At 44.8% G+C, this 24155-nt stretch overlaps 1 protein-coding gene across 1 annotated transcript; it reads left to right on the top strand.

The window, feature by feature from the left end:
* The first annotated feature begins 21798 nt into the window (after nucleotides 1-21798).
* On the top strand, nucleotides 21799-23587 carry LOC136562202 (C2 calcium-dependent domain-containing protein 4C-like). Its single transcript, XM_066558908.1, has 2 exons — nucleotides 21799-21912; nucleotides 22165-23587. The coding sequence occupies exon 2, from the start codon at nucleotides 22220-22222 to the stop codon at nucleotides 23516-23518; it is 1299 nt and encodes a 432-aa protein (XP_066415005.1). The 5' UTR covers nucleotides 21799-21912; nucleotides 22165-22219; the 3' UTR covers nucleotides 23519-23587.
* The last annotated feature ends 568 nt before the right edge of the window (nucleotides 23588-24155 follow it).

Here is a 24155-nt window from a genome sequence, read left to right as displayed (position 1 = left end):
CTAAATGAGAAAATAAATGTACAGGGTTGACATTATTGGTAAGGAACACTAAAGACCAAGACTGCAGAAAACAAAGAGGGTATTTTGGTGCCTAAACTTCAAGGGAGCAGCTACAAGAGGATGAAGGGTAAGATTTTAATTTGGCTCTAGCTACCACAGAAAATGTCAGTCCTAGCAAAGTTAATGGGACCCAGGTTTGGTGGTGTGGGGGGTCAGGACACTAAGAACCAGAGTGGCATCCTCACAGCTGTGTCTGACACAGCACCTGCCGTGGCAGGGTCATAAATTGATCCTGTAGTCAATGTGTCTGGCTGCCCTTGAGCAGCCAGATTTTCTGGTTATTTGTATCATCAGGAAAGGTCTGACTCCCTCCCAGTGTTTTCTGTCCCTCAGAAGGCAGCCCAAGTTGCCTTTTAGTTATACAGCTCTGTGGCTTCTGAAAAATGCATTACCACTTCTGTTTGCAGCTGAGCTACATTCTGCTCTGATGAACACTTCCAGGTTTTCAAGAGTGCTGCAAGAAGGATCAGAAAATGAACATGAGGGTTGTTGTTCACAAACCCACATCCATCTAGGTGGTAATTCTCAATATGAGCAGTAAGTAATACAGGGATTCCTGAGTAGCAGTACACTTGCTTTGCCAGGTTTGTTTTCAAAAACAAATTAGGATTGATTTCTAAAAGTCTGACCCTCTCTTGTTTTCCTGTCCATATCAAGAACATTGTTTGCTATGCAAATTACATGGAAATACTTTATTGCAGTTTTAAAAACAGAATTCAGCCTTCTAAATTGCTTGGCTATTACATAGCCTGATCCAAATTGGATGTGACTTGTATGGAATTATGCTGAACTTTTTGCTTTGTCTGAAATTCATATCATGCAGCAATAATGGTATTTTTTCAATTGCCTGTATTTTCAGGATGCTGATAAGGCCTTGGAACAATGTCAGGTATTTTAGGAAATGCATTGCTGTTTCCCTGGATCACCAGGTGTTACAATACTTTAACTCTGTTTCCAGAATGAAGAGTAATTTTTATTGTGTTTCTTTAACTGGGGTGATTCAGTGTTAGACAAAAACCTTTACCTTCAAAATGAGAAATGTTGTTAGCACCTTACCTAATACTACATTTTATCTAAATTATTTGTTTGAAGACATGAAACTGTTTCCTTTTCCTTGTATAATCTCTTTCAATGCATGGTAAGAACTGTGCCTCATTTTTATCAAGTTGTTCTATTGTTCAGGATTACTGGTTATTTAGGATTTTTAGCAAAAAGGTCTTGAAAAACAATGAAACACAGACTTGGAAGTATTTAAATGAATCCAACATGTGCATTGAATCTGTGTGGCACCAGAGGATAGAACTGTAGCTGACACAGGATTATTTCCTGCTGGAGTTTTGCCAAAGGAAAACTGGTGTCATTCTCACTATTCTTTATTGCAAGTCTCCTCTAATGTGTGTGTTTAATAAACAAACATCTGGGCCCATAGGCTAAGCTCCATGTGTGCCAGCAGTGTAACTCTTCCAAATCACTTTTTATTTGCCAACTCTTCACTCAAGCAAAGCCATCCTGAAGTATCTGCTTTGGGGCCATGTGCTACTGTAGTGCTGATTTAGCCCTGCTGGGGTGAGGGTCCATGGGGAGGCAGAGTGCCCAGGCAGGTGCAAAGGAGAGCTGCTTTATTGCAAAAACCAGGCCTTTTTAAGCAGTGAGCCCATTATCAGTTACATGGCTTTAAAGCATAACAAACATCATTCAGCCAACCACCACACACCACAGTGTGAACACATGTGGTTATAGAACTTGATTCTCTACCCCTAATTCAGCTGAGTCTCTTTGCCACAGTCCTTTTCTACTTAGCCCAAGTAACAGGCCTGAGCCATGGTTTTACAAGGCCTTCCTTTTGTCAAGTTTTCCTTGTCAGTAACACGTGGGGTTTGAGGAGCTGAACTATTAGATAAGCTTTGTTCCTTCCTCTGCTTCCCATTCAGTTGCTGTTCTCTTTATGGCCACTCTGGGATTTCCATGGCATGGCCCCAGGCCTGTGCAGGCAGCCAGCACTGCTGTGTCTATTGATCTCCTCTGGAGAGCCAAGGGATGAAATCACAGGAAAATGGAGCTGTGCTTTGGGATGGTTACTTCTAAGATAAGGCATGTGGTAGGCCAGAGCACAGGAAGGCATCTGTCATCTGTGCTGTCAGGAAGCTGCTCACATGGATTTCTGTCTGCTTCTTCCTGGCTGTTTCTGGTGCTTTCCCTTGTCCTTGTGCCTCGATGTTTAGCAGCTGGAGAGGGTGCTGCACTCAGGGGTGAGGTGAGCAGGGGGCTCAGGTACTGCACAGGCTTGTGGTGGTTCTGGCCTTTTCCACAGCAAGGAGAAAGCCCTGCCAAGGGCTTCTGCTATAGCACTCACTGGCCTTAGTTTAAACTAACTTTTCACACACCTGAGATTCTGCCTGGGTGTCTTTCAAGATATTTGTATTCTTGTTGGATGTCTTGTTGGGGTTGGGTTTTTTTAGTGAACCAAATCCTCAAACAGTAGTAGCAAAAGTTTTTTTTTCCCTACTGAAATCAGTATATGTACATAAGGATAAGTTTCATGTGGTAGCAGTATATGTACATCAGCAGTGTATGTACATAAAAGCATAAGTTTCATGTGTAGAAATATGCCAGTGCTTTTGTTCAATGGTATTTTACTGTATTGCTGACAAATAGTAAAATCTGAAGGGAAAAAATAAGAGGAGGGGGACAAAAGGAAACTTCTTCCTTGTAGCTGGTGGCAATGCTTTAATAGCCTTGAGCTCTGAAAGGGATTGCAGTATGTGGGAACAATTTTGCTCCATAAATAAGGTGATAGCATAGAACTAGACAGCAACTTGGAGGATAAAAGGAGTTACCATAAAGAAGGCAGTAGATTTTTGAGAATCTGTCTTCTACAATAAAGTCCTAGGTCAGTTTATCCAATGCTATCTAAATGGGTGAAAAGTGCAACATTATAAAATCCTGATGAAGTAGATCAGCTTTTACAAGGTCTGTGTGGGAAGAGAAGAGCCACTTCTGCCATTAAGTGGGAGACTATAATTATACATAATTGATAATTCTGCATAATGTGTCTTAAAGGGTAAATGTGCAAGTGGAGTCCTTGTCTGGCAGTGCTGAGCAAGCATCCTCTACCTGTGTGCATGTTCTTTGTGCACATCAGGATGGCCTGTGTTTAACTGAAGTGATGTCTAGACCTTGCAGCATTCTTGTTTGCAGAGGCATTTTCTAGACATTTGTGCTAGTGCTGTTATTTCTGCTTCCTGCTCTAATCTGAGCACATCATTTTGTTCATGCATATGAAACCAGGTTTATAAGAACAACAGTCTCAACCAAGTAATTAATAATTTCTGATTATGATTGTCAAGTTCATATATAATTGTCTTTTTAGCCATGGATATAGCAAATTAATTTTCCTTCAGTAAAATGAAAAATTTGTACTCTTTGTATGAGAGTATGGACAGCACATAATTAATATAATATTCCATGTAATTTGTATTTCTATAAAAATAGATCAGTGCATCCTTTTGTGTCCTATGAATCCTTATCTTAGACTGTTTTGAGAGTAAGCTGCCTTTTCTGTGACTTCCTTGATAAATCTCTTGATTGTTAAGGTCTTTTGTTGATGTATTAAGTCAATAATGATTGAACAGCCTTTTAAAATTATAACAGCAGTTACTAATGGGAGCTGTACTACTTCAGGCATGCCTGAGCTCTGGGGGAAACATAAATGCAGCTGCCATGACTCTAGACTTTATGCTGCATTGTGTGGCACCTTTGGACTTGCTGGTTTGGGGGACATTGTAGCTCTCAGGCCTGTTCATGTTCAGTTTTCCCATCTCCTGCTGGGCGGTGGGAAGTGAAGGATGGCTGGCACTGCTCCCTCTCCCACACTCTGCTCAGACACAGGTCTGGAAGCCCCAGTGCCAGCCCTGTGCTGCCATCAACCCCCTTTTTGGGACATTATTCCCTGGGAGGGGCCATGTCCATGCTTTTCTGCTGCTTGTGATGCAGATGAGGTGGGTGCCCTGGAGCAGCTCTTGTACCCAGCTATACCACTAGAACAGACATTCCCCAGCCTTTTCTTTTTCTTTTTAGAGATCTCATAACAGAAGAGTCTTTAAATCTACTAATTGTAATCAGGGCTTGTGTATTTGGCAGTTTTCCCTTACTCCCTGACCAGCTTTACTGTTTCTGCCAAGCCACCCCTTCCTTCCCACAGCTGAGTGCTTTGCAAGGCTGGGCCTGAGGCAGTTTGTCCTAACTCTGGAAAATGGACCCAAGGATTTCTTCCTACAGATATAATGAATTCTACAAAATTATTTGCTCTTTTTGGATTGTATTTGTGACCTCAAGAGCAAAATTCACTGTTGAAGTGCAGACCTGCATTCCTTCCAGAATGGGTTATTCTTCATTGTGCTACATGCTCCTCCTCCTTATCCTGCAGGAAGGGGGAATGAGAGATCTGGAGCTTTTGTGTGGAGAAATCCCTGATGCTTTACTTGCTGGAATGTATTGCATATGAACATACACTATTACACATTTTGTGGTCAATTGCTAAGGAAAAAATGAATCCCAAAGCAAGGGAGCAGTACAAGTTCTCTTATATCACTCTAGCCTTGTGCTCATGAAGTGTGTTGGGGGATTTCTTAAGTGTAGTACATCTTTTTTAATTATGAAGCATGAACTGAGACTGCACTGAGGTGGGTATCCTGATGGGAGCTTGGTGTCATTCTCAGGTTTTACATGCCATTCTGCACCTTGCATTTTTTCAGGTACCCTTGCAAAAATGTGACCATTCAAATAAAGCACAAAACAAGTTCTTTGCCCTTTGAATGCAGTAGATCTGTGAGCATATGTGTGCATGTACATGCCTACCTCATTTACCAAAGAGAAACAATTAATAGTGACCTTGGCAATTTGGGCAGAGGTGTTTTTTTTTCCTTTTAACATAATGCAGCAGATTTCAGTAAGAGTTAAACTCAAGGTGGGAGCTGACACATACTGCTCATAATTTTGTTTCAACTTTGCAGGCAAGGTTATTGATAGATAAATAATTTCTAGTGAGGTGAAAGTGGTAGGTAGAACTCATAGAAAGACTTGATTTGGGGGTTTTTCTTTACTCTTGAATGAGGCTAATCTCAGTGCTTGGCAGGGCCAGATCCAGGCACAGGCAAAGGAGGCAGCAATAGCGATGGCAGAATGGGCTCTGGCAAGGCCCTGGAAACCAGCCTGGCAGCTGCTGCTGCCAGCAAAGGGGATGAGAATGTAGGAAACAGCAGCTCCTTCAGGAAAAATGGGTCATGTGAGCCTTGGCTGGATCCTGTTCGCTTTTCTGTGGGAGGAAAGGCCAGCTCTGTGTGTGGTGTGTGCACTGCATCCTCAGGCAGCACAGGGTGGTTTGCTCATGCTCATAAGAAACCTTGGGCCAGCTCTGGTGGTTGTCTTCCAAGTAGAATGCATTCAATTATTCATTAGCCACTTCACAAATCAGACAGGTACTACTTTAAAAACAGCTATCAGGGAAAGCTATTGATGAGCATGGCACAGACCCATGGATATTTACAGACAGACAAAAACTTAGATCCACGTGAAATGAAATATGAAAAATGAGCAGAACAAGGGAGGAGAAACTCATCTATTCCAGCAGAGCAGCAAGGTGTGGGCTCTTCCATGGTGTGCAGACACAAGTGGCAAGATGAGAAATGCAGGAGAGTGCTCCAGATGTCAGAGTTGTGCAGAATGCTCTTGGGCTGTTGTGGCTCTTTGTGAAGGGACCTAGAAGCAGCCTGTTCTGAACTGGTGCAGGAAATGAGGGCTAGAGAGTAAGTCTGTGGGGTAGAGAATTGGTCTATGAATAATCAGCTGTTAATAAGTGTTACTTTTACTTTTCCACGATTCTATCCAGAAGAAATTGTAATCATGTCTCCAATTGTTGCTGAGTCCAATGAGTAACTTTCTCCAGTGGCACACTTCCAACCATTCTTGTCTTTTGAGCTTTCTGAGATGCAATACTCTTCCCTTGCCCAGGAGTGTCATTTCTTTTGTGGCCACTAAAACTGGATTTCCACATAGGAGTCTAGACTGTAGATTCTCCCAAATATTTATTCTATAATATCCCAAAGTATTTATTTTATCTAAATAAACGCAATAGAGGCTTACTTACCCCATATTAGGTGCAGCCACCTCTGTGAGACAAATACTGATGGACTTAGCAGGAATGCTGCCACACCAGGGGCAAAAATGAACTTCCCCTCACTATTGCTCTTTGAGGAATGATACTGAAGGGCCTCAATGTACAGCACTCAGTGTCTGGGGATAACTCATCCATGCAGTTAAATGTCAATTGGTCTACATGTTACAATACTCAAAAACCCCCTGCTTTGTTAAATGTATTTTTCACAGAGCTTCAGTAACTATTGGCACCTTTAGATCCCTTTAGTATTTGTCAGGATTTCTTTGCATTGCCTCCTCCTACCACTCTGACAAAGCTCTGTGTGTCAGATTGTTTTTCTAGGCCCTGATTCAGCAGCCAGCATTAGGATTGAATGTCTCAGCAGTAGCAGCATATTCAGAGTTGTGACTGTGGCAACAGTGAAAATGAAAAACTGGTTAGGTCTGTGGTGGTGTCCGTTTTCTTGGAGGAAAAACAGTCCTATGGGCAAGGATCAGTTTTCTGGAGGAGCCCATCACCTAAACAGGCCAGTAGAACCCTGCTGCAATTTTGAAATAGCTCAAGTCCTGCCAGTCTGTGTCCTATCAGTGAAAAAAAGCTATTGTTTAACTGATGGATCCTGCACCTCTTGAGGCTGATGGCACAAATCCTGCTGGGATCTGTGGGGCAGGATCAGGCATTGCCACAGCTTGCTGGTGAGCACTGGCACTGTGGCTGTTCTGACAGGGGCAGAGCCCTGTCCTATGGCCAACAGGCACTGCTGGTGTTGCTGAGCTAAGGCCATAAGATGAGGCAGTATCTGAACCCTGGCCTGCCACACATCAGCTCTCTCTCTGTGCAAGCATTTAGGGAATCTTAAACACGGCTGGCATGGTGCTGAGGCAACAGCTACATCCAGGGTGAGTTGTCCTGGTTTATCAGGTGCTTTTTAGAGAACTGGGGGCTGTAACCTTCGTGACACAGTGAGCTGGGCTCTTTCCTTCCAGTGCTCCTGAGGTTGCCAGGATAACCTCATAGTTAGGCAGTTGCACTACTAGACACAACTACTAAGTGTGAGCATCCTGCCTTAGGAATAAGTTTGGCATTCCTTCAATAATACATAACAGTGCCAATTAGAGATAGCACACAAATTAGAAACACAGCTGGTACAGAAATGTTTTGTATCCCTTAAGTGTTTAATTAAATTGTATCCTAATACAGATTTACTCTAGCAGTTATGGTTGAATTTTATGTAGTATTACTTTATGTTCATAGAATTGGAATTGTTTAAGTATTTCTTAACCACCTAGGGGGGAAGAAGTATCTGTCCTGCAGCAACAGAACAGGCTCTGTAGCTGTGCCAGCCTTTGCCCTCAGAAGCTGGCATGCAAGCTTTGCAGATATCTCAAGCTTTCCTTAGCAAACAGGACTGGAACTTCTTGTGTATCATGAATGTTTGAGGGTAGGAAGGAAGTAGAAAGGAAAAAAAAAAACATTTTCCCTAAGTCTCTTGTTTGACAAGAGACTTAAGTAATGAGTTAGGAAAAAATGTGAGAGATTTTTTTTCTGCTTCTTCCCTGCCTAAACAGAACACTTTCCTCATTCTTGACTGCAGCCCAGGGGTAACAGATGAGAAAAGGGTTTATATCTACATTTCATCTACAGGTTTAGCAACCTGGAATCCATTTTGTAAATGCTCTGATACTCTTAGCTTGCACAGTCTTACTCTGTTAATGCAGTTTTGTGCACTCTGTTACACCCAGGGAGGAGGAGGAGGGGAAGGCTGTGCAGTGCTGCAGCCACAATGTGGAGTCATCTGTGCCCCGAAGGGACAGCGGCTCCTTTGCCTAGGACAGAGTAACAGGGATGTCCCTCACAGCCTGGGAGCTGGACATGTTAGGGCTGCATCTCTGGAAAATGCTTGCAATGGTTGTATCTCCCTCCTGTGAGGCAGATACTGGCCCCATGTAGGATTGGCCAAGGGAGGTCCCCAGAAGACAGAAGTTGGTACCTGCTTTAGCACTTTGAGAGTAACTGCATGAGCAAGCTGATGGGGCTTTCCTTGAGAACTCAGTCTCTCCAAGTAATACAGCCTGTTAGCTCTAAGTAGGAGCAGCCTTTTTCTGTTAAGATTTACAATATAGAATCATCTTGATGTTCACCCTTGTTTTCCTTTCTTTTAATGCTTTGTACTTTGGTAAGGCAGATTTCCATTTGCTTAGCTGAAAAGTCTCCAAAGCTGGGCTTGCAATCTGTTGTGAGCTAAAAGGAGCAACCAAGGTCTTGCATTACCAAGTGCTTTTGTGCTGGGGCACTGCAGGGTACAGGGAAGATGAGTACAGGTGCTGAGGTAATGCCACCCTCAGACAGGGGCATATGCACAGCTCTTAAGTGAGTGTTTCAAGGGGTGTCGGAAAATGAACAGTGACATGCAGCAAGGGGTCAATCCAGGGTGCAGCCTGCTGGTGGCTGGGCTCACTATTGCTGTCCTGTTTGTGAGATGGGTGGTGTGTCCTCAATCCAACCATCTCCAATGCTGATTGCTTCATCCAACCCACCCAGGATCTATCAGGCCCTCACTGGGACTCACTTTTCACTTATCTGAGAAAGCCATAAATCAGATTTCCAGCTAAACCCAGATGGGGAAAAAATGCTTCTTCCAGTGAAAAAGGGGAAATGAGGGTGAAATGGAAATGCCACAGTGACTAAGTGCTTGAACAGAATGAAGGTGCTTCTGTGTACATGAAGGACTAATGTTAGTGGGGAAGTTGAATTTCAAGATAGCAAAGTTGTATTGCACCAGAATTAAAGGAAACTGAGGTGGTGAACATAAATTGTTTAGTCATGATCAATAAATCTTTAATTTCACCCCACAGTTTAATTTCAGCTCAGGTCTGTGATGTTCCATGGTAGTAACTGGCTTTCTTGCTTGAATTTAAGGAAAAGACTAACCCTGTAATCCTTGTCATTTTAGGGGTAAAGAAAAGGCTTTGGCAGGGCTGGAATCTGCAGTTACCAGAGCCCCATCCATGCAGACATACAGCTGAGCCCTTAAGTCTCAAAGGCTATGCTGCTCAGGTAGCAAGGAGGGCAAGGCCTAGGGGCTGAAGATTTGGTGGCTTTCTGCACACCCTGATCAGTGGCTGGAATTGACAGTTGCTTGTGAGGGATGTTTTGGTGTCTTTTCACAAAGTACTGATGTTCACATTGCAGTACTCAGATGGAGGAGCTTGGGTGTGGTGTGTCCTGACTGAGAGTTGGGGAAGGGGTTGGAGGGAGCTGGGGAAGTGGTGTGTGCCTGAAATCCCTACATGTTTTGCTGTATATTTTAGTGAGAACTGAACAGCCAAGGGGCTGAATTCAGGAAGGTGTGGAATTGCCTGTGTAGATGGACTTAATAATGCAGAACTGTAAAAGCACCTGAGCTGTAAGTGCAAGTGCCATAATTCAGCTGCTATTTAAAATCTCATTTCAAGAGACCCTGCTGAGTGTTTATTCCCATCACTGAGTGTGTAAGTACATTTTCAACTCTGTCACTGCACACTGAGGTCTGCTTTGCTTTCCCTTCCTGAGAACAACTGTTAGCACTTTTCATTGAGCTGCTTTGCTTAGGTCTTATTGAGGGACACAGCAGAAATCCCAAGCAGCTCAGAGCCCACCAGGTGTGCAAACCTCTCCCTGTGCCAGCCAGCTTGTCCCACTGCAAGGGAGAGCTCCAGAGTTTTAGCACAGGCACAGCCCAGCCCATCACAAGATCTTTCCCAGTTGCATGAGACTGGTGGTGTGCGGGAGCACTGAGTGCTGGGAAAACAGCTATAAACTGGTTACAGTTGGAAACAGCAAATATATGAGACAAGGAGTGGGGGAAGAAAAGGGAGAGCATAACATTAGATTTTCTATGCATTTTTGACTGTGTAAGGAGTCAGTTACAACTTTATAGTTTTGCAAGGAAATTTGTGCTGCTTCAGAAAACTTGGCCACAGGGCAACAGGGTCTACCAATCTCACAACTCAAAATCCCTTTTTGGCTCTTGGACAGGTTTTGCAGATGTTTCTTGTGTGCTAAGACACTGCTTCTGCTAAGCAATTCAAGGAGGGAATAGTATCCTCCTGCCCAATATACAGCCCTTCCAAAGAGGGGAGCTATGCTCATCATCAGTTCTGGGCTTTTTCATGTAGAATGTTTGAGGGAAAATAATCCCAAACAAAATCCACGAGGTAAGGTGCATTTTGGTTGTACTCAGTATTTGAAATCATGTTAACAGTGAACAGCTCTAAGTTTTTGTGGGGACCTTAATATTAGAATGCAAAGTACATTGTGCTACTGGAGCCCTGTTCAACACCTCAAGCAAAGGTGTGCACTGGGGAGGGTTTGCCCAGGAGGAGGGAGCCATTATTTCAGGGAGCAGGGCCAGTTCTGTGCTTCTGCAGCAGCTGGTCTGCTTTCCCTATGATAACCCAGAACTAGGTTTTTCACATCATCAAGTAGTAGAAAGCTGGGATTTTTATCTGCATTTCTGTAGCTGATTTGTCAAAAGATGTTACAATTAAGCTCACACACATCAGTGCTTTTGAGAAAGTTATGTCCAATTATTGATAAAGTCAAGGATTGACTTAAAGTCAGTGAGTTGAAAAATCATATAGTGTACATCTTTATTTCCCTCACTTTTAAATGAGATATTCAAGACACAGCAGTGAGATCTTACCAGCTCACCTTTTGGCAGATTTGTGATGCATTGATTGCTTTATGTTTTCTTATTCTATTTATTGGTTTATAGAATTTCCAGTTCTTGGTTTGCTTTGTGAATTTTGTTAAAATCAGGAGGTTCAGTAAAGCACCTAGAGACAAACAGATGTGATCATGGGCCTGAATCATTTTAGGGACTCCAAGTAAACTCATTACATCTTTACTGTTTCACTGACAAAACTTACGTAAAACATTGACTGGCTATGATCTTAAATTTTCTTTTGAATTTGTTACATGCCCTGATAGCCTGCAGAAAATTAAAGCATCTGGAAAAAAAAAATCTCTTCTCTTTTACTCTGAATTTGCAAAAATGGAAACCAACAGCTGTTTCAGAGCCAAAAACAAATGAAAAGCATGTAGCAGGTGGTACCATGCATGTACATCTAATTGCAATCTAACAATCTGCAAGCCAGCTACCAAATAGTGAGGGGTGAGATCATAATTTGGGCCGAGAAAGGGAGCAAAGACAATGGGAAAGCAAGAGAATCAGTTTTGGCTCAGGAAATTGCTATCTTTATAGAGGAGAGAAATGAGTGTAACTAAGAGCAGTGAGTTGTGATATCCTTTTGTTTTTGAAATGTTGGGCTCTTGACTCATGACTGGCTAGAGAAACTGGCTATAGATGCCAGAAATAGTGGGGAAGTGATGGCATGTCTGGTTCATGGCTCAGTACAAGTAACCCTGATGGGTTTGTCAGGTGAGGAGCAGCTCATGGCTCTGAGGATCACACAGAGCAGTGGTGGGGCTGCTCCTGGGCCTCCTCTCACATAAAGTGTGTGTCTGCTCACACCTGTGCTGGGGAGGATCAGGCTGTGAACAGCCCTTCTCAGCTCCTCATAAAGGAGCTTCCTTAAAGCACTGGGTTTTGTGGTGTGGGCCCCAAGTGCTGCATAAAGTCATGTTCAGGATGGATAGAATGGGGTAACTCTGCAGTCCCAATTGCCAGGCTGGGTCAGAGGCAGTGTGGTGAGTATTTGGGTAGAAGGATTAGTGTGGGTAACTCTGCAGGGTCAGAGGCAGTGTGGTGAGTATTTGGGTAGAAGGATTAGTGTGGGTAACTCTGCAGGGTCAGAGGCAGTGTGGTGAATATTTGGGTAGAAGGATTAGTGTGGGTAACTCTGCAGGGTCAGAGGCAGTGTGGTGAATATTTGGGTGGAAGGATTAGTGTGGGTAACTCTGCAGGGTCAGAGGCAGTGTGGTGAATATTTGGGTGGAAGGATTAGTGTGGGTAACTCTGCAGGGTCAGAGGCAGTGTGGTGAATATTTGGGTGGAAGGATTAGTGTGGGTAACTCTGCAGTCCCAATTGCCAGGCTGGGTCAGAGGCAGTGTGCTGAGTATTTGGCAGGTGATTCTCTTCTCAGTTGTGCAGTGAAAGGCTGAAGCCAGCAGGATTGCCCAGAGGTGAAGCCAGCAGGACTGAGAGGAGGAAGCATGAGCCCACTCCCAGCTGCTTTCTCTCCAGAGATCTGATGGTGATTTACTTTAATGCTGTTTCTCACTGATGCCCCCACAAGGCATAGTTTGTTTGCATTTTCTGTGATCAGATCAATCTTCCCTCTTATTGTCAGCCATTCACTGATAGGAATCCTCAGTTAGTTCTTTCTTTTATTGCTGTCTTATTGCACAGATAAACCATAAAGGATTTCTTTGCCTGGAGGACATGTGCAACTAACTTGAACTGATTTAGGAAATGCTTTTCCAGAATTTCACTGGGCAGCACACTGAAAGCATTTTGAAAAAAATATTTAAAATTAAAGCATTCAGTACAATAGCACAAGCCCAAGAGTGCTTTTTTCCCTTGTCTGGCACTCCTTTCAGTGGGTGAAATGTACTCCTGCATGGCACCAAGGAGACCATACCTCTGGAACCATCCTTGAAGGGTTTCTATCAAGGTAAGTGTCATAGCAGCTCCCTGCTGCCAGGGCAATACTTCAAAAATGAGAAGTCTACGAACCTGTGGCTTATTTTGCAAGTTTCCTTCAGAAAACTTAATCAAGCCCAGGGTCACCAAGGTTCCTCACAACTTTTAAGGGGCTTTGACTTAGATCTAAGCACAAGCAGAAGAGATCTGAATTATATTCTTAGAGGAGAGCAAATTGTTGAGAGGTGAAGTTAGGCTGCTCTTGATGACTTTTAGTCTGCCTGAAAGAGCTGATCTTTGAATGGACAATGTGGGCTAAATATTTGAGGGGCTGAATGAATCACAACCTTCATTGTTTCAGGGAAGTTGCAGAGCAGTACATTGCCAAGTATAATATTTTAATTAGTTAAGATCAGTTGTTCTTCCCAATTTCCACTGATCACAGTAAATAGCAATTAAGAGCAATCAGCACAGATTGAGGGTGCTGCTGCCATGGAGCTCAGTATTAGGAATAATCAAAACCAGAGTATTGGGCTTATTAGTGCCTGGGCCATTGGCTGGCCTGCAGTTTGCTGAGGAGTTGTGCTTAATTAAAAGCAACAGGGACAAGTTGATGGCTTTGTGATCCTGGCCCTACAGTCTGAGAGGGCTGATGGGGCAGACCCTGCTGTGGCACAGGGTAGAGGAGCAGGGTCAGTCTGGAGGCCAGAGATGGGATTTTCTCTGTGAAGCAGCAGCTTTCAGGTGTGTTTTGCCCCAGAGACACACGAGAGGGGCTGGATCCTGCCCTCAGCTGATCATCTGCATAATGAATGAGTCAGGGACTGGAAAAGACTGCTGCTCAGGAAGTGTCTAATTTATTAATGTAGGAGGAAAATACAGAACCTTCTGGATCCCCTGGCTGGTTCCACTCTCAGCTCTGAGAATGGTGCTGCCCATCATGAAGGAAGAGCTGTGTTTCCCACAAGTACAGCCTGGAAAAGGTGTCCTCCCCTCATGCCCCTCCTTTCTCCTCAATGACCTGCCTATGCAGCCTCTGGTAAGACTGGTGCTAGAAGAAGCATTTTCCAGAGCTTTCATTGTTTTAATTGAGACAAACTAATGGTGAAAGGTACTTGTAAGTGCCAGGAAAGCATCTTCTATTTTATATGCTTGGGTAGCAAAAAACCCCACAAGAGTCTTAACAGCTGAATTATTGGGTTGTGTTTGGGGTGTGTGAAGCCTCCAGTGAAACAGCACCACAAGTCATTGCAGCCTGTTTGAAGCATTTGGCCTGGAGGAGGTTCCCATGACACAAGTGCCATGTGGTGCACAGTGCCTGCTCCAGCAGGAGCCTGCTGGCCCTGGGGATGAGAGAGGGAGGCTGAGGCAGGATTCAAACTGCAGGCAGTGAAAGGATGAGGAAGCCAAGCAATAAAGGGTTGAATTTTGTCCTCCCCACTTAAGCAAAGCTGCTCAGCATGAAACAATTTTTACCAAGTGCCAGAGAATCTGTTATAGCCACATGAGCCTATTTCTGCTTTTCCAATGGGAATGTCTGTGACAGCAATAACTGCAAATTATTTTTCTTTGTACAGTAATATCTGGCCATATGTTTAAACCCTGTGTTTAGTAGCAGTAGTTAAACAGTTTTTCTCATGCCTAGTGATTCCTGAGTTGGAAGTAATTTTGTCAAGGAAAATCCTTGCAGTTCTGCCACTCTTCTTGCTTGCTGCTGTGCACCAGTGTTGTTCTCCAAGCGCTTTTAACCTAATTTGTTACACATCTCTGCTTGTAAACCATTAATAGCAGATGTTTAACATGGGAATTCTGGGGTGTGATCCACAACGTGCCCCAGAGCTGCTGCTTTATCCCAGGATATAATTATACTATCCTGTGACTTTGCTTCTAGTTTTCCTTTAAATGAAATTTCAGACAATCCATTTCCTCATGGTAACAAAACTGTCACTGTCTGTTTTCACCTTTTCTGCTCCCAAAGACCAAAACCAGCATCTCCACAAAATCCTGAGCCTTTTCCCAAAGCTGCCTGAAGTCTGCAGGGCTATTCACACTGATTCCTGGAATCACATTCTTCTTACCACTATCAGGTTAATTAATGGATTTCTTCCCCTATCACTGACGGTCCAAGGGATTGTTGTTCTCCAAGTATTTTTTGGGCATTAGGAGCTCTGAGAAAAGGGAGGTATTCACACATCATCTGTGTGAAGCTTTGCAGGGTCAGGGCCATGGCAGGCTCTGTTTTGGAAATGGAAAGTACAAGTGGAATGCTGTCTCATTTCTGAAAATAGTCCTGCAGAAACACAACCTAGGGGACAGAAAGCCCCAATCTAGAAATGTGCAAACTCCAGAAAAAGAACTGTCCTTTTGTACAGAAATGCCAAGGACAGTGAAGAGTCTAGCTTTGAGCTTTGCTTTGAAGGTTGAATTTCAGTGTACTGAAAGCACCATCTGTTTCTTAGTGAGGTGCTGCTGGTTAGTGACACTACCCTGAAATGTGTTCCACTTAAAGGTAGGACTCTCATCACTGCATGTCCTACCCATCAAGATATTGTGGCCAATTCCTGCAGTGTGCTGTGCCACCTTCAGGAGAAGAAATGTTCAACTAAATTTGACTCTTCAGAGGAAAAAATTACTCTTCGGTTATTGGTGAATTTTCTGTTTTACTGTTTAATTTGCAATGGTCAGGCTGCCTGGAGTAGCAGGCAGCCTTCCCCAAGCAAGTTCTTGATCTGCCTCCCACTGGGACTGGGCTGGGGCCAGGGGAGGAACAGCAGAGTCCCCACACCCAGCTCCAGCACAGGATGGCTGCATGGCCTGCAGGCAGCTGCACTTGTTGGGCAGAGCTTGGAAATTCCTCCTGCAGTGACATCTCACCCACCCATTGTAGCTCATGGCATGGAAAATGATGGGAAGTGATGATTGCCAACACACCTGTTTTTGAAGTGTGAAACACTCCCAGTCAAGACCAGCATGTTTTGATGAGGTGAATTATCCTTTTGGAAATGTTCTTGGCTTGCTGCCTTGTTCCTTCTCACGTGTTCTGGTGCCTTTATCTTCATCCATGCTGAACATGCAGGACACACTGCAGCCAGCCAGGAAATCCTGAGCATGGATTTCAGGAGCATTTCAGGGAGATCCTTCCTCTGTTTTTAAGGTTGCTTTGGATCTGTGCTCTTTGGAGGCTTTGTGGCTGTGACTGGACAGGGAGGAAGGTTATTAAGAAGTGCTTGTTTAATAAAGCCTGCCAGCAAGTGTTTTGCAATGCATAGATGAACCCTGCCAAACTTTTGGGAATCCCTATCACTTTTTACAAGTTTCTGCATGACTACAGGAGTATTATATGGCACACTTGTTGAGGAAATTCTCAATATTATTTGTGCAAATCATGGAGCATAACTTGACAATTGTGGTGCCTAATTTGACAACTTTATCCTTTTATCTTGAAGGAAGATGGCAATCAGGGAAATCCTAGGAGTTACCCTTCCAAAGAATAGCTGCTGACATTGTAATACCTGGTTAAGGTGCTAGTAGGAGATAATTATCCATTTGCTGACTCATATAGTCTTCCTTTGAGCTATAAAATGATGTCTAAAATGATAAAAAAATCAATACATAGATCCATAGCTTTTCTCTAATTTGACTTCTTGAAATGGATGCAAAAAATACGTTCTTTGCATGGACAAGCATAGATTTAGTTTCCTAATACACAGTCCTGGCACTGTTTTCTTATTTTTCTCTTTAACCTTGATACAAGTGATCCTTACTGATTTTAAGATTTGTGGAGACTTTTTTATTTTGTTTCTTTTTACAAAGGCTCGTTTTTATTTGAAACCAAAAATTATTTGCAGCTTTTATTTTTCATATTTAAATTTACTTTGAGCACAAAGAAGATGGAGAGAATAGTTTTTCTCTCAGTATGTGTGATTCATCTTAAAGGTGTCAATGTAACTTTTCATGGAATGAATTAATTTAGGTCACATGAGAATGACATCAAATTAGACTACATCAGGCATGAGACCAAACTGCAGAAAATATTCCTCTATTGAGGCTACCAGAATAGAGGTGGTTGCATGAAGTGTTTATTTATGCTTTTGTGTCTAAGCAGGGAATGTGAAAGGGACGTGGCTGAGGAGCAGCTGAGGACACTGTGTTTGCCTGGCTGGAAGAAAGGAGGCTGAGGGGTCTAATTGCTAATTGATCTAATTGCTCTCTACAGCTCCTGATGAAGGGAGGCAGAGAGGGAGGTGCTGAACTCTGGGATCCAGTGGCTGGATGTGTGGCAGTGATTCAAAGCTGGCTCAGGATGGGCTCAGAATGGATGCTAGGAAGCATTTCCTTACTAAGAGGGTGGTCAGACACTGGGTCAGGGGTGATCAATGCTCCAAGCTGTCAATGAGTTAGGAGGCATTGGGACGAGGCCCTTAATAACACAATTTTAACTTTTGAGGAGCCCTGGATTGGTCTGGCAGTTGGACTTGGATGATTGTTGTAGGTCCCTTTCCACTGAAATAGTCTGGTCTATAAATGATAAAGCGGTACTGTCTGATTCAATTTCTGTTTTTACTCTGAGGGAAATACTAGTGGTGATTCTCACATTCCATTACTGGGGATGTATCCTGCTACAAGCACAGCACAGTAACTCTACAGAGCCATGGCAGAAGGGGAGCTCATGACTGCTCTAGCACAGTACATCTCTGTGAGGTGACCTAATCAGTTTGGTGGACTTTTTTTCCTGAGAATCCTAAAAGGCACTTACTTGGCCTAGTGGGAGAGGCCTGCCCTGAAACTGAGCTGTTTGACACTGGAATAAGTTTATCTTCAGCAACAGAAGAGGGACTTGAACAAGACAGTCCCGGGGCAGTTCTGCTTTCACCAGATTGCAGAATTCTTGAAAGAAACACAGTCTGTAATACAGAGCTGTTACTGTGGGAAATGTCATGGGAATTTTTAGGTTTTCATCATGTTTAGCCCTATAATATTCAAATGAAACATCCACTAACAATGCAGTTTATACAGCAGTCCCTTGGATATGTGTTCCTTCTGTCTTGCTGCAAGGTTTAATCATGCCCAAACTGTGCACCTCTGCCACTGCCATGGCTTCAAGAATCTGAATTAAAGGTACTTGCAGAGTATTCTAAGGAATGTAAATCTTTTAGAGGAAATACAATTTCCATTCTTTGTGTCTGCCTCTGTGTGACTTGGCTGTGACCTCATGGCTGGCCTCAGTGAGCATGTGTCCAGCAACAAAGTTTTCTTCCTGACTGGACACCCTTTAGCTCTACTGGTCAAATTGATTCCCTGGAGGAAGATCAGACACTTTGGTGCTCCACAATGGTGGCCATGCACAGGGGTACCAGCAGCCTCCTTTTGAGTACCTGAGCCCTTTTCCCCTTTGAGGTTTAAGATTAATCACTGAAAGGCAGCAGTTTGCCAAGCCTTGGCTGAGGGTCACATGTGCCTTCAGAGTTGGAGCTGTGTAACTCAAATCCCTGCTCTTTTTTCCCAGAAGCAAGCAGTCTTTATGCCTATTGTATTTTTAAAAAAATTTAAATAATCCCACATTCTTTTATCTTCCTCCCTCAAACGAGTTCCAGTCTTCTTTAGGATCCTTTCCACCAGCACACCTAAACTGCCCAGGCTGTCTAGTAAACCCTCTGGTCCTGGGAAATCTGCTCCACTTTGCTGTTGAATTTTTACTGGTTATCCTGGTTATCTTTTATCCTGGTTATCTATCTGTAGAAACTTGCCTTTTTGGGAAACTGGCTGAGTGGAATTAAGAACAGCATACCTTTCTTGGATTTTTGCATGGCAATTCTCAGCTTCTCATAACAGGACTGTGTAATATGCTATCAAGAATGAAGTTTTGAGTTCATACTTTTAGATTTTTACAGTTCACACTGCTGTGCCACAAGGCACTTGAGATACTTGGCATAAAGTCCCCAAGTGCCTGAAGGGCCCTGCAGCTCCTGAGCTCTTGCTGCCAGCACTTGGGCACTTGTTCATTCATTTGTTCATTTAAAGGAGCATGGACATTTCTGGTAAAGCAATGCATGAACTTGTCTTTGCTGATGAGATAAAATATAAGCTACTCTGTGATACAAAAAAAGAAAGGTCAAGTTGTCAGATTAGTTTTGCTGAACCTCTGTTACTACTTTGTGTTACTGTGAGAGTAATGCAGAATAATTTGGCCATTGATTTAGGCCAGAAATGGTGAGCAGTCTGCTAATAGATATATTTGACATTAGTCAAAGTGACAGGAAGGAATTAATGCACTATACCATGTGCTGTGTTTGTTCCTGATACCAATCTCTAACAAAAAACTGTATCTAAGTGCCTCTCAGTTGATTGAAGTCTTCTTTCAAGAAGCTACAGCTGAGTTACTGCTGCATTCTTTAGGAAAATAAAGCTGAACTGGGTTCTCTATTCTCACAAAAGCTTGTGGAAATGTTGAATATTTTATGTAATATAATGCACAGTCATTGCTGCTGCTTTAAGAATGGTGAGATGTTATGTGCTATCTCTTCCAGGGCTGGCATTCACATCTCCCCCTTTCACAGCAGAGCCAGAGGTTTTTTGCTTTTTCCCTTTCCAGTCATTTTTCCCCTCCCCTGGGGCACATTCTCCAAGGGCCGCCAGCTGCTGCAGCTCTCTCCCTCTCTCTGCCCTGTAAAGCACGGGGAGGGTTCTCCTTGCAGTTCCAGGCCCTTGGAGCGGTCAGCTCGAACCCGGGTTTGTACTCGGATGTTTTACCCCGCACCTCCCCGGGCTCCCGCAGGGAGGAGGCGCCGCCGGACCTTTCCTGAGCCGCTGTGCCAGGGAAGTCCGAACGGCACGAGAGGAAATCAATCATAGCAGAACACACCAAGGAAAACTCCCGAGCTCCTCCTGTGTTGGTAGGAAATTCCATTTTTTACAGCCCCTGCCCAGATCCCAGGCTTTCCCCTGTTGTTGGTACAGGGGTTGTAATAAAGGCTTTCCACGAATTATATGCGCTTTAAAAGTGGATTATTGTAGGCATATTTTTATAACAACAGGAAGTCCTCTTGGCAGCATATTTTAATTATGCTCTGAAGCTAATCAAGGAAAGAATCTGTTCTGAACACAGGAAGTTATATGTACACATTTGAGTGCCTATTTCCATGGGGCAGGTTCAAGTGCTCAAGTGTTGCTGAACTCCCAGCACACGAGCAATCTGTTGAATGTCTATAAAGTGCAGGCTTTCATAGGAAGGGGAGGATCCGTCACCCCATGTAAGGCACCTGCTTCCTCTCTGCAGTCACTGGAGGGAGACAGGCAACTGTGATCATGAGACTCTGATCACCTCTGGAGGAGCCCTAACTTTTATCCCTGACGGTGAAGAGACTCAGGAGAAACCACGTACCTACAGGTGTAGCTATTTTATTTCATCACTGCCTCATGCCAGCTGTGAACTTAGTGCATCTGAGGCTGGTTGCCATGATTGCTGTATGTGAACTGTGATCTGTTACTGAAGGCAATAAGGTTTCCACTAAAAAGTGCCATTTCCTTAATTTTTCTCCATGTTTAATGTTTAATTTTTTTATTTTTTAATCAAAGGCAGAGGTGCATAGCACATAGAACAAGCCCACTTACTCTTTGGAAACTACATGGTGTGTAATGCATGATTCATGGTATGGTATTGCCTGGTCTGAATGGATAACAGCTGTAAGGTTCACACTCTGCTTCCTAAAGGTGAGCATCCCAGCGTCTCCAGGAATTTCTCTTACTGCTCTGCTGTAAAGTCTCACTGGCTGGAGAAAGCACTAACCCTCTCCAGAAGCCTCTAAATTGGATTGGAGATTATTTGAAGCACACCCACATCAAGTAAGTTCATCTAAGTAAACTACACGAGCTCCTACAACTGAAACCTCACTGGGATGTTTGGGGTGTCCTGAACCTTTTTACAAAGCACAGCAGAAGGAATTTTCTCAGATTTTAATCACCCGGAGATTGTTATGCTAATGAAGCCTAACTGGTATAAAAAAAGCCAAGAGAGAAGCAGGGCTTACACCCAGAACACGTGTGTCCCCAGCTAAATCTTTCAGCAGGTTCAAAATGTTCCCTGCCCCTGTTGCCCACGGGATTTATTTTCTCTGAGCACATGTCGTCTATTTCAAGCACTCGGTAAACATGCACCTCAGCTCTTCAGCGAAGAGGGAGGAAGAATATTATTTGTCTACTATCCCTGTGTTATAGGCTTCAGATGAGTATTTAGCCAACCAGTTTGGCAGGCCTTCCTGGCTTTGCATTAGAGATTGCTGCTTGCAGAATAATTACAGAGTTTGCAGAGGTCCGTCGGGCCCTGCTGCGCTGGTGAGGAAGTTCATGGATCCCCCCTGGCTTTGAGCAGGGTCTGTTAAGCATCACGCGGGCCTGGGTTTTTATGTGCTGCTTTTGAAGGTGATTTGCCAAAGCATTTCGTGCCTTGTCTTTCCCCTCGCTGCACCTGCATTCCCGTTTCTGTCGCTGCTCAGTGTCAGCGATCAGAACGCCGTGTCAGGGTTCCGTAGTCTCGTGTTCTTTGTGAGTAACGAGGGGGCGGACACACATTCGGATGTAGAAAGGCAGCAAAGTTCTTTACAAATGAGCTTGAAAACCGCAATCCCCGCTTCCTACTGCTCTAACGCTGGAAAGCTGCCAGGATCTCCAGAAGAAAAGAATCCCCAAGGACAATGTTGCTTCTGTCCTGGGTTTGTCAGTTATCTCGGAACACCTCGGGACGCCCCCGTAAGTAGATATTGATCAGAAAGAACCTGGAGGCAGGGGAAGGGCCCGGGCCCGGGCAGCCCCGTCCCCCGCGCTCGCAGGCGAGTGCCAAGCGCTGGGAACATCCGCTGCTCTGCGGGGGCGACAGGACACGCTCGAAAAGCGCTTTCCCGTGAGAGGCCCCTGCGGCAAGTCCCTCCCCATGCCCCGGTGCCCTGCAGGGCCGCTCTCCCTCCCGTAGCCCGGCATGGCATGGGAGGTGCGGCTGCAGCCCCCGCCCCTGCCCGCGCTGGGAGGCGCCCGGCGCGGCTACTAAAGGCAGGACCGGGGCGGGCTGCGCCGTCCTGCTCGGAGCTGCTGGAAACAACAAGGCTTGAGCTTCTCAAGGTACGTCCTCTGCTGAGGGAAAAGCGCCGCAGGGATTATGCGAGAGGGACGTTTTCCTCTGGTAGTGGCTCCATGCTGTTTTCTCTCTTTAGTGGTTTAGTTCTGCCCTTGCACCAATTGACTTCGCTGAAGGTGGTGTGCTGGGCAGGGGCCGTGTTGAACACGCCTTGAATGGCACCCTTTGTGCCTTGCTTGGCTGTAGTGCGTCTAGAAAGGATGTTCATGTACCTTTTCTTCTCTGTGTGTCTGCAGGTGGATTTCTCCTTCAAACTTTTCCCCTTTGAGGACCTCCTGCCCAGCTACAGCGATGTGGTTGTTGGAAAAGATCAGAGGGTCACATGAAAATGGAAACCTCCCCAGCTCTTCCTTCCTGGGACTGCCACAAAGCCAAAATCTGCCAGAAAAAGCTCAGCTGAGGGCTGCTGCTTTTCCAAATGTGATCACTCCTGACAGAATCCCTGAATTCTGCATTCCCCCCAGGCTGACCAGCTCTGGCCCCATTAAGGGCAGTGGCTTCCACCAGGATCACAGTTCAGTGGATGCAGCTCTTAGTTCTGATTATAGCCCCAGCTCTTGCCCACATCTCATTCAGGTGGAAAGTGTTGAAGAGGAGATCTCTGCCCTGGAGGAAGAAAGCACCAATGCAGACCCACAGTCCCAAGCAGCGCTCTCCCTGCCCCACTTTCCCAGAGCCCCCACTTCCTATGGCTTCTGCACTTTGCTGGAGAGCCCCCACACCAGGAGGAAGGAGTCCATCTTCCATGGTGATCCCCGTGGGGCTCTGCCCGGCCTGAAGCTGTCTCGATCCAGAGCTAACACCTTCAGTGGCAAAGGGAGCATGTCTAACCCCATTGCTATCAGCTTTGCCTCGGTGAGACTGCCGCCCAAGCACCTCTCTCTGCACAGGCAAGGTGCCTGTGACAGTGACACTGCCTCTTCCAGTGATTCCTCTCCTTTCAGTTCTCCACTTCTCACCAGGTCACCTCCCAGACCCTGCTCCCTGATCAAAGCACAAAGTCAGGAGGGATTGCTCTGCAGAGCGCTGAAAGACAAGAGCAAACACAGTATGCCCAGGAACAATTCTCTCTCTACAGAGGAGAGCAGCTCCACTGATAACAGCCCCAGTGCCATCAGGAGAGCCTCCGAAGGGCTGCTTGGCATCCGGAGCTTTAGCACCTCCTGTTCTCCCTTGTTCCCAGTGGACCTGAGCTGCAGTCGGGAGAGACTGGTGGGGGAGAGTGCTGTGGTCATGGACAAGGGAGGCGTGTTGAGGCTCTCAGCTGAGTACTGCTCCGAGAACGAGAGGCTGCGCATCCGCCTGATCAGTGCAGAGGGTTTGTATGACGATTCTGTAGAGCCCAAAAGCATCAACTGCTCTATCTCCTTCTCCCTGGTGCCAGGGAAAACACAGAAGCAGAGAAGCACAGTTATAAAGAGAAGCAGAAATCCCATCTTCAACGAGGACTTCTTTTTTGATGGCATTGCAGAAGAAGAGCTGTACAGCCTCTCTGTCAGGATGAAAGCAACAAATAAAGGGTGCAGCATGAAAAGGGATTATACCTTAGGAGAACGGGAGCTGTCTTTAATGAGTATGTTGGCAGTGTAGTGCTTCAAATATTCAAACAAATTGTCATCTGAAAGTTTTCTACTAAATAAAGTTTTAGGTTGACTTTTATGTTGTTGGGGTTTTTTTTTAGGAATACTTAAAAGCACTGCCTTGCTTCGTGTCATGCTCTTGTGCCTTGTTTTGCTGCTTAACACTTCCAACTGAGATATTGACAGGATGGGAGAGGAAGGCTAGTTTGCCTTTAGGATAAAGGATTAGGCTGTTACCAAGTCAAGGCTGCTATTTATGGCTTTCAGGCCATAAATTTGAGGTGGAAGTGTTTTTCCCTCTACCTGGTCCCTGAGTGGGTAACAGTCTGTGCACACAGTACACCCTGCACTCTATTGCAGCTCCTTGGTACAACATCAGCTCAATGGACCATTCTGACAGCACTCAGATTTGCACAAATGAATGTTTTAATGAGCCCTGTGTTTGGAGGGAGAATGAGGTGGATTTTACACCTTTTCCAACAGGTGGATTTGGGTTCCCAAAGCCGGTGTAAGTTTGTGTTGAGGATAACAAGATCAGCTCCTGAGCAGCAGCTGAAAGCCCCTGGAGGCAGGGCTCTCTTTACACAGCCCTGCAGTATCAGCACGAGCAGCCTGCTGAGGTTACAGCACGGTCAGCGTCTTGTACC

Source organism: Molothrus aeneus, chromosome 13 (genome assembly GCF_037042795.1).
Source record: "Molothrus aeneus isolate 106 chromosome 13, BPBGC_Maene_1.0, whole genome shotgun sequence".
Classification (NCBI taxonomy): Eukaryota; Metazoa; Chordata; class Aves; order Passeriformes; family Icteridae; genus Molothrus; species Molothrus aeneus.
This window is presented reverse-complemented; position numbering and strand designations above follow the sequence as displayed.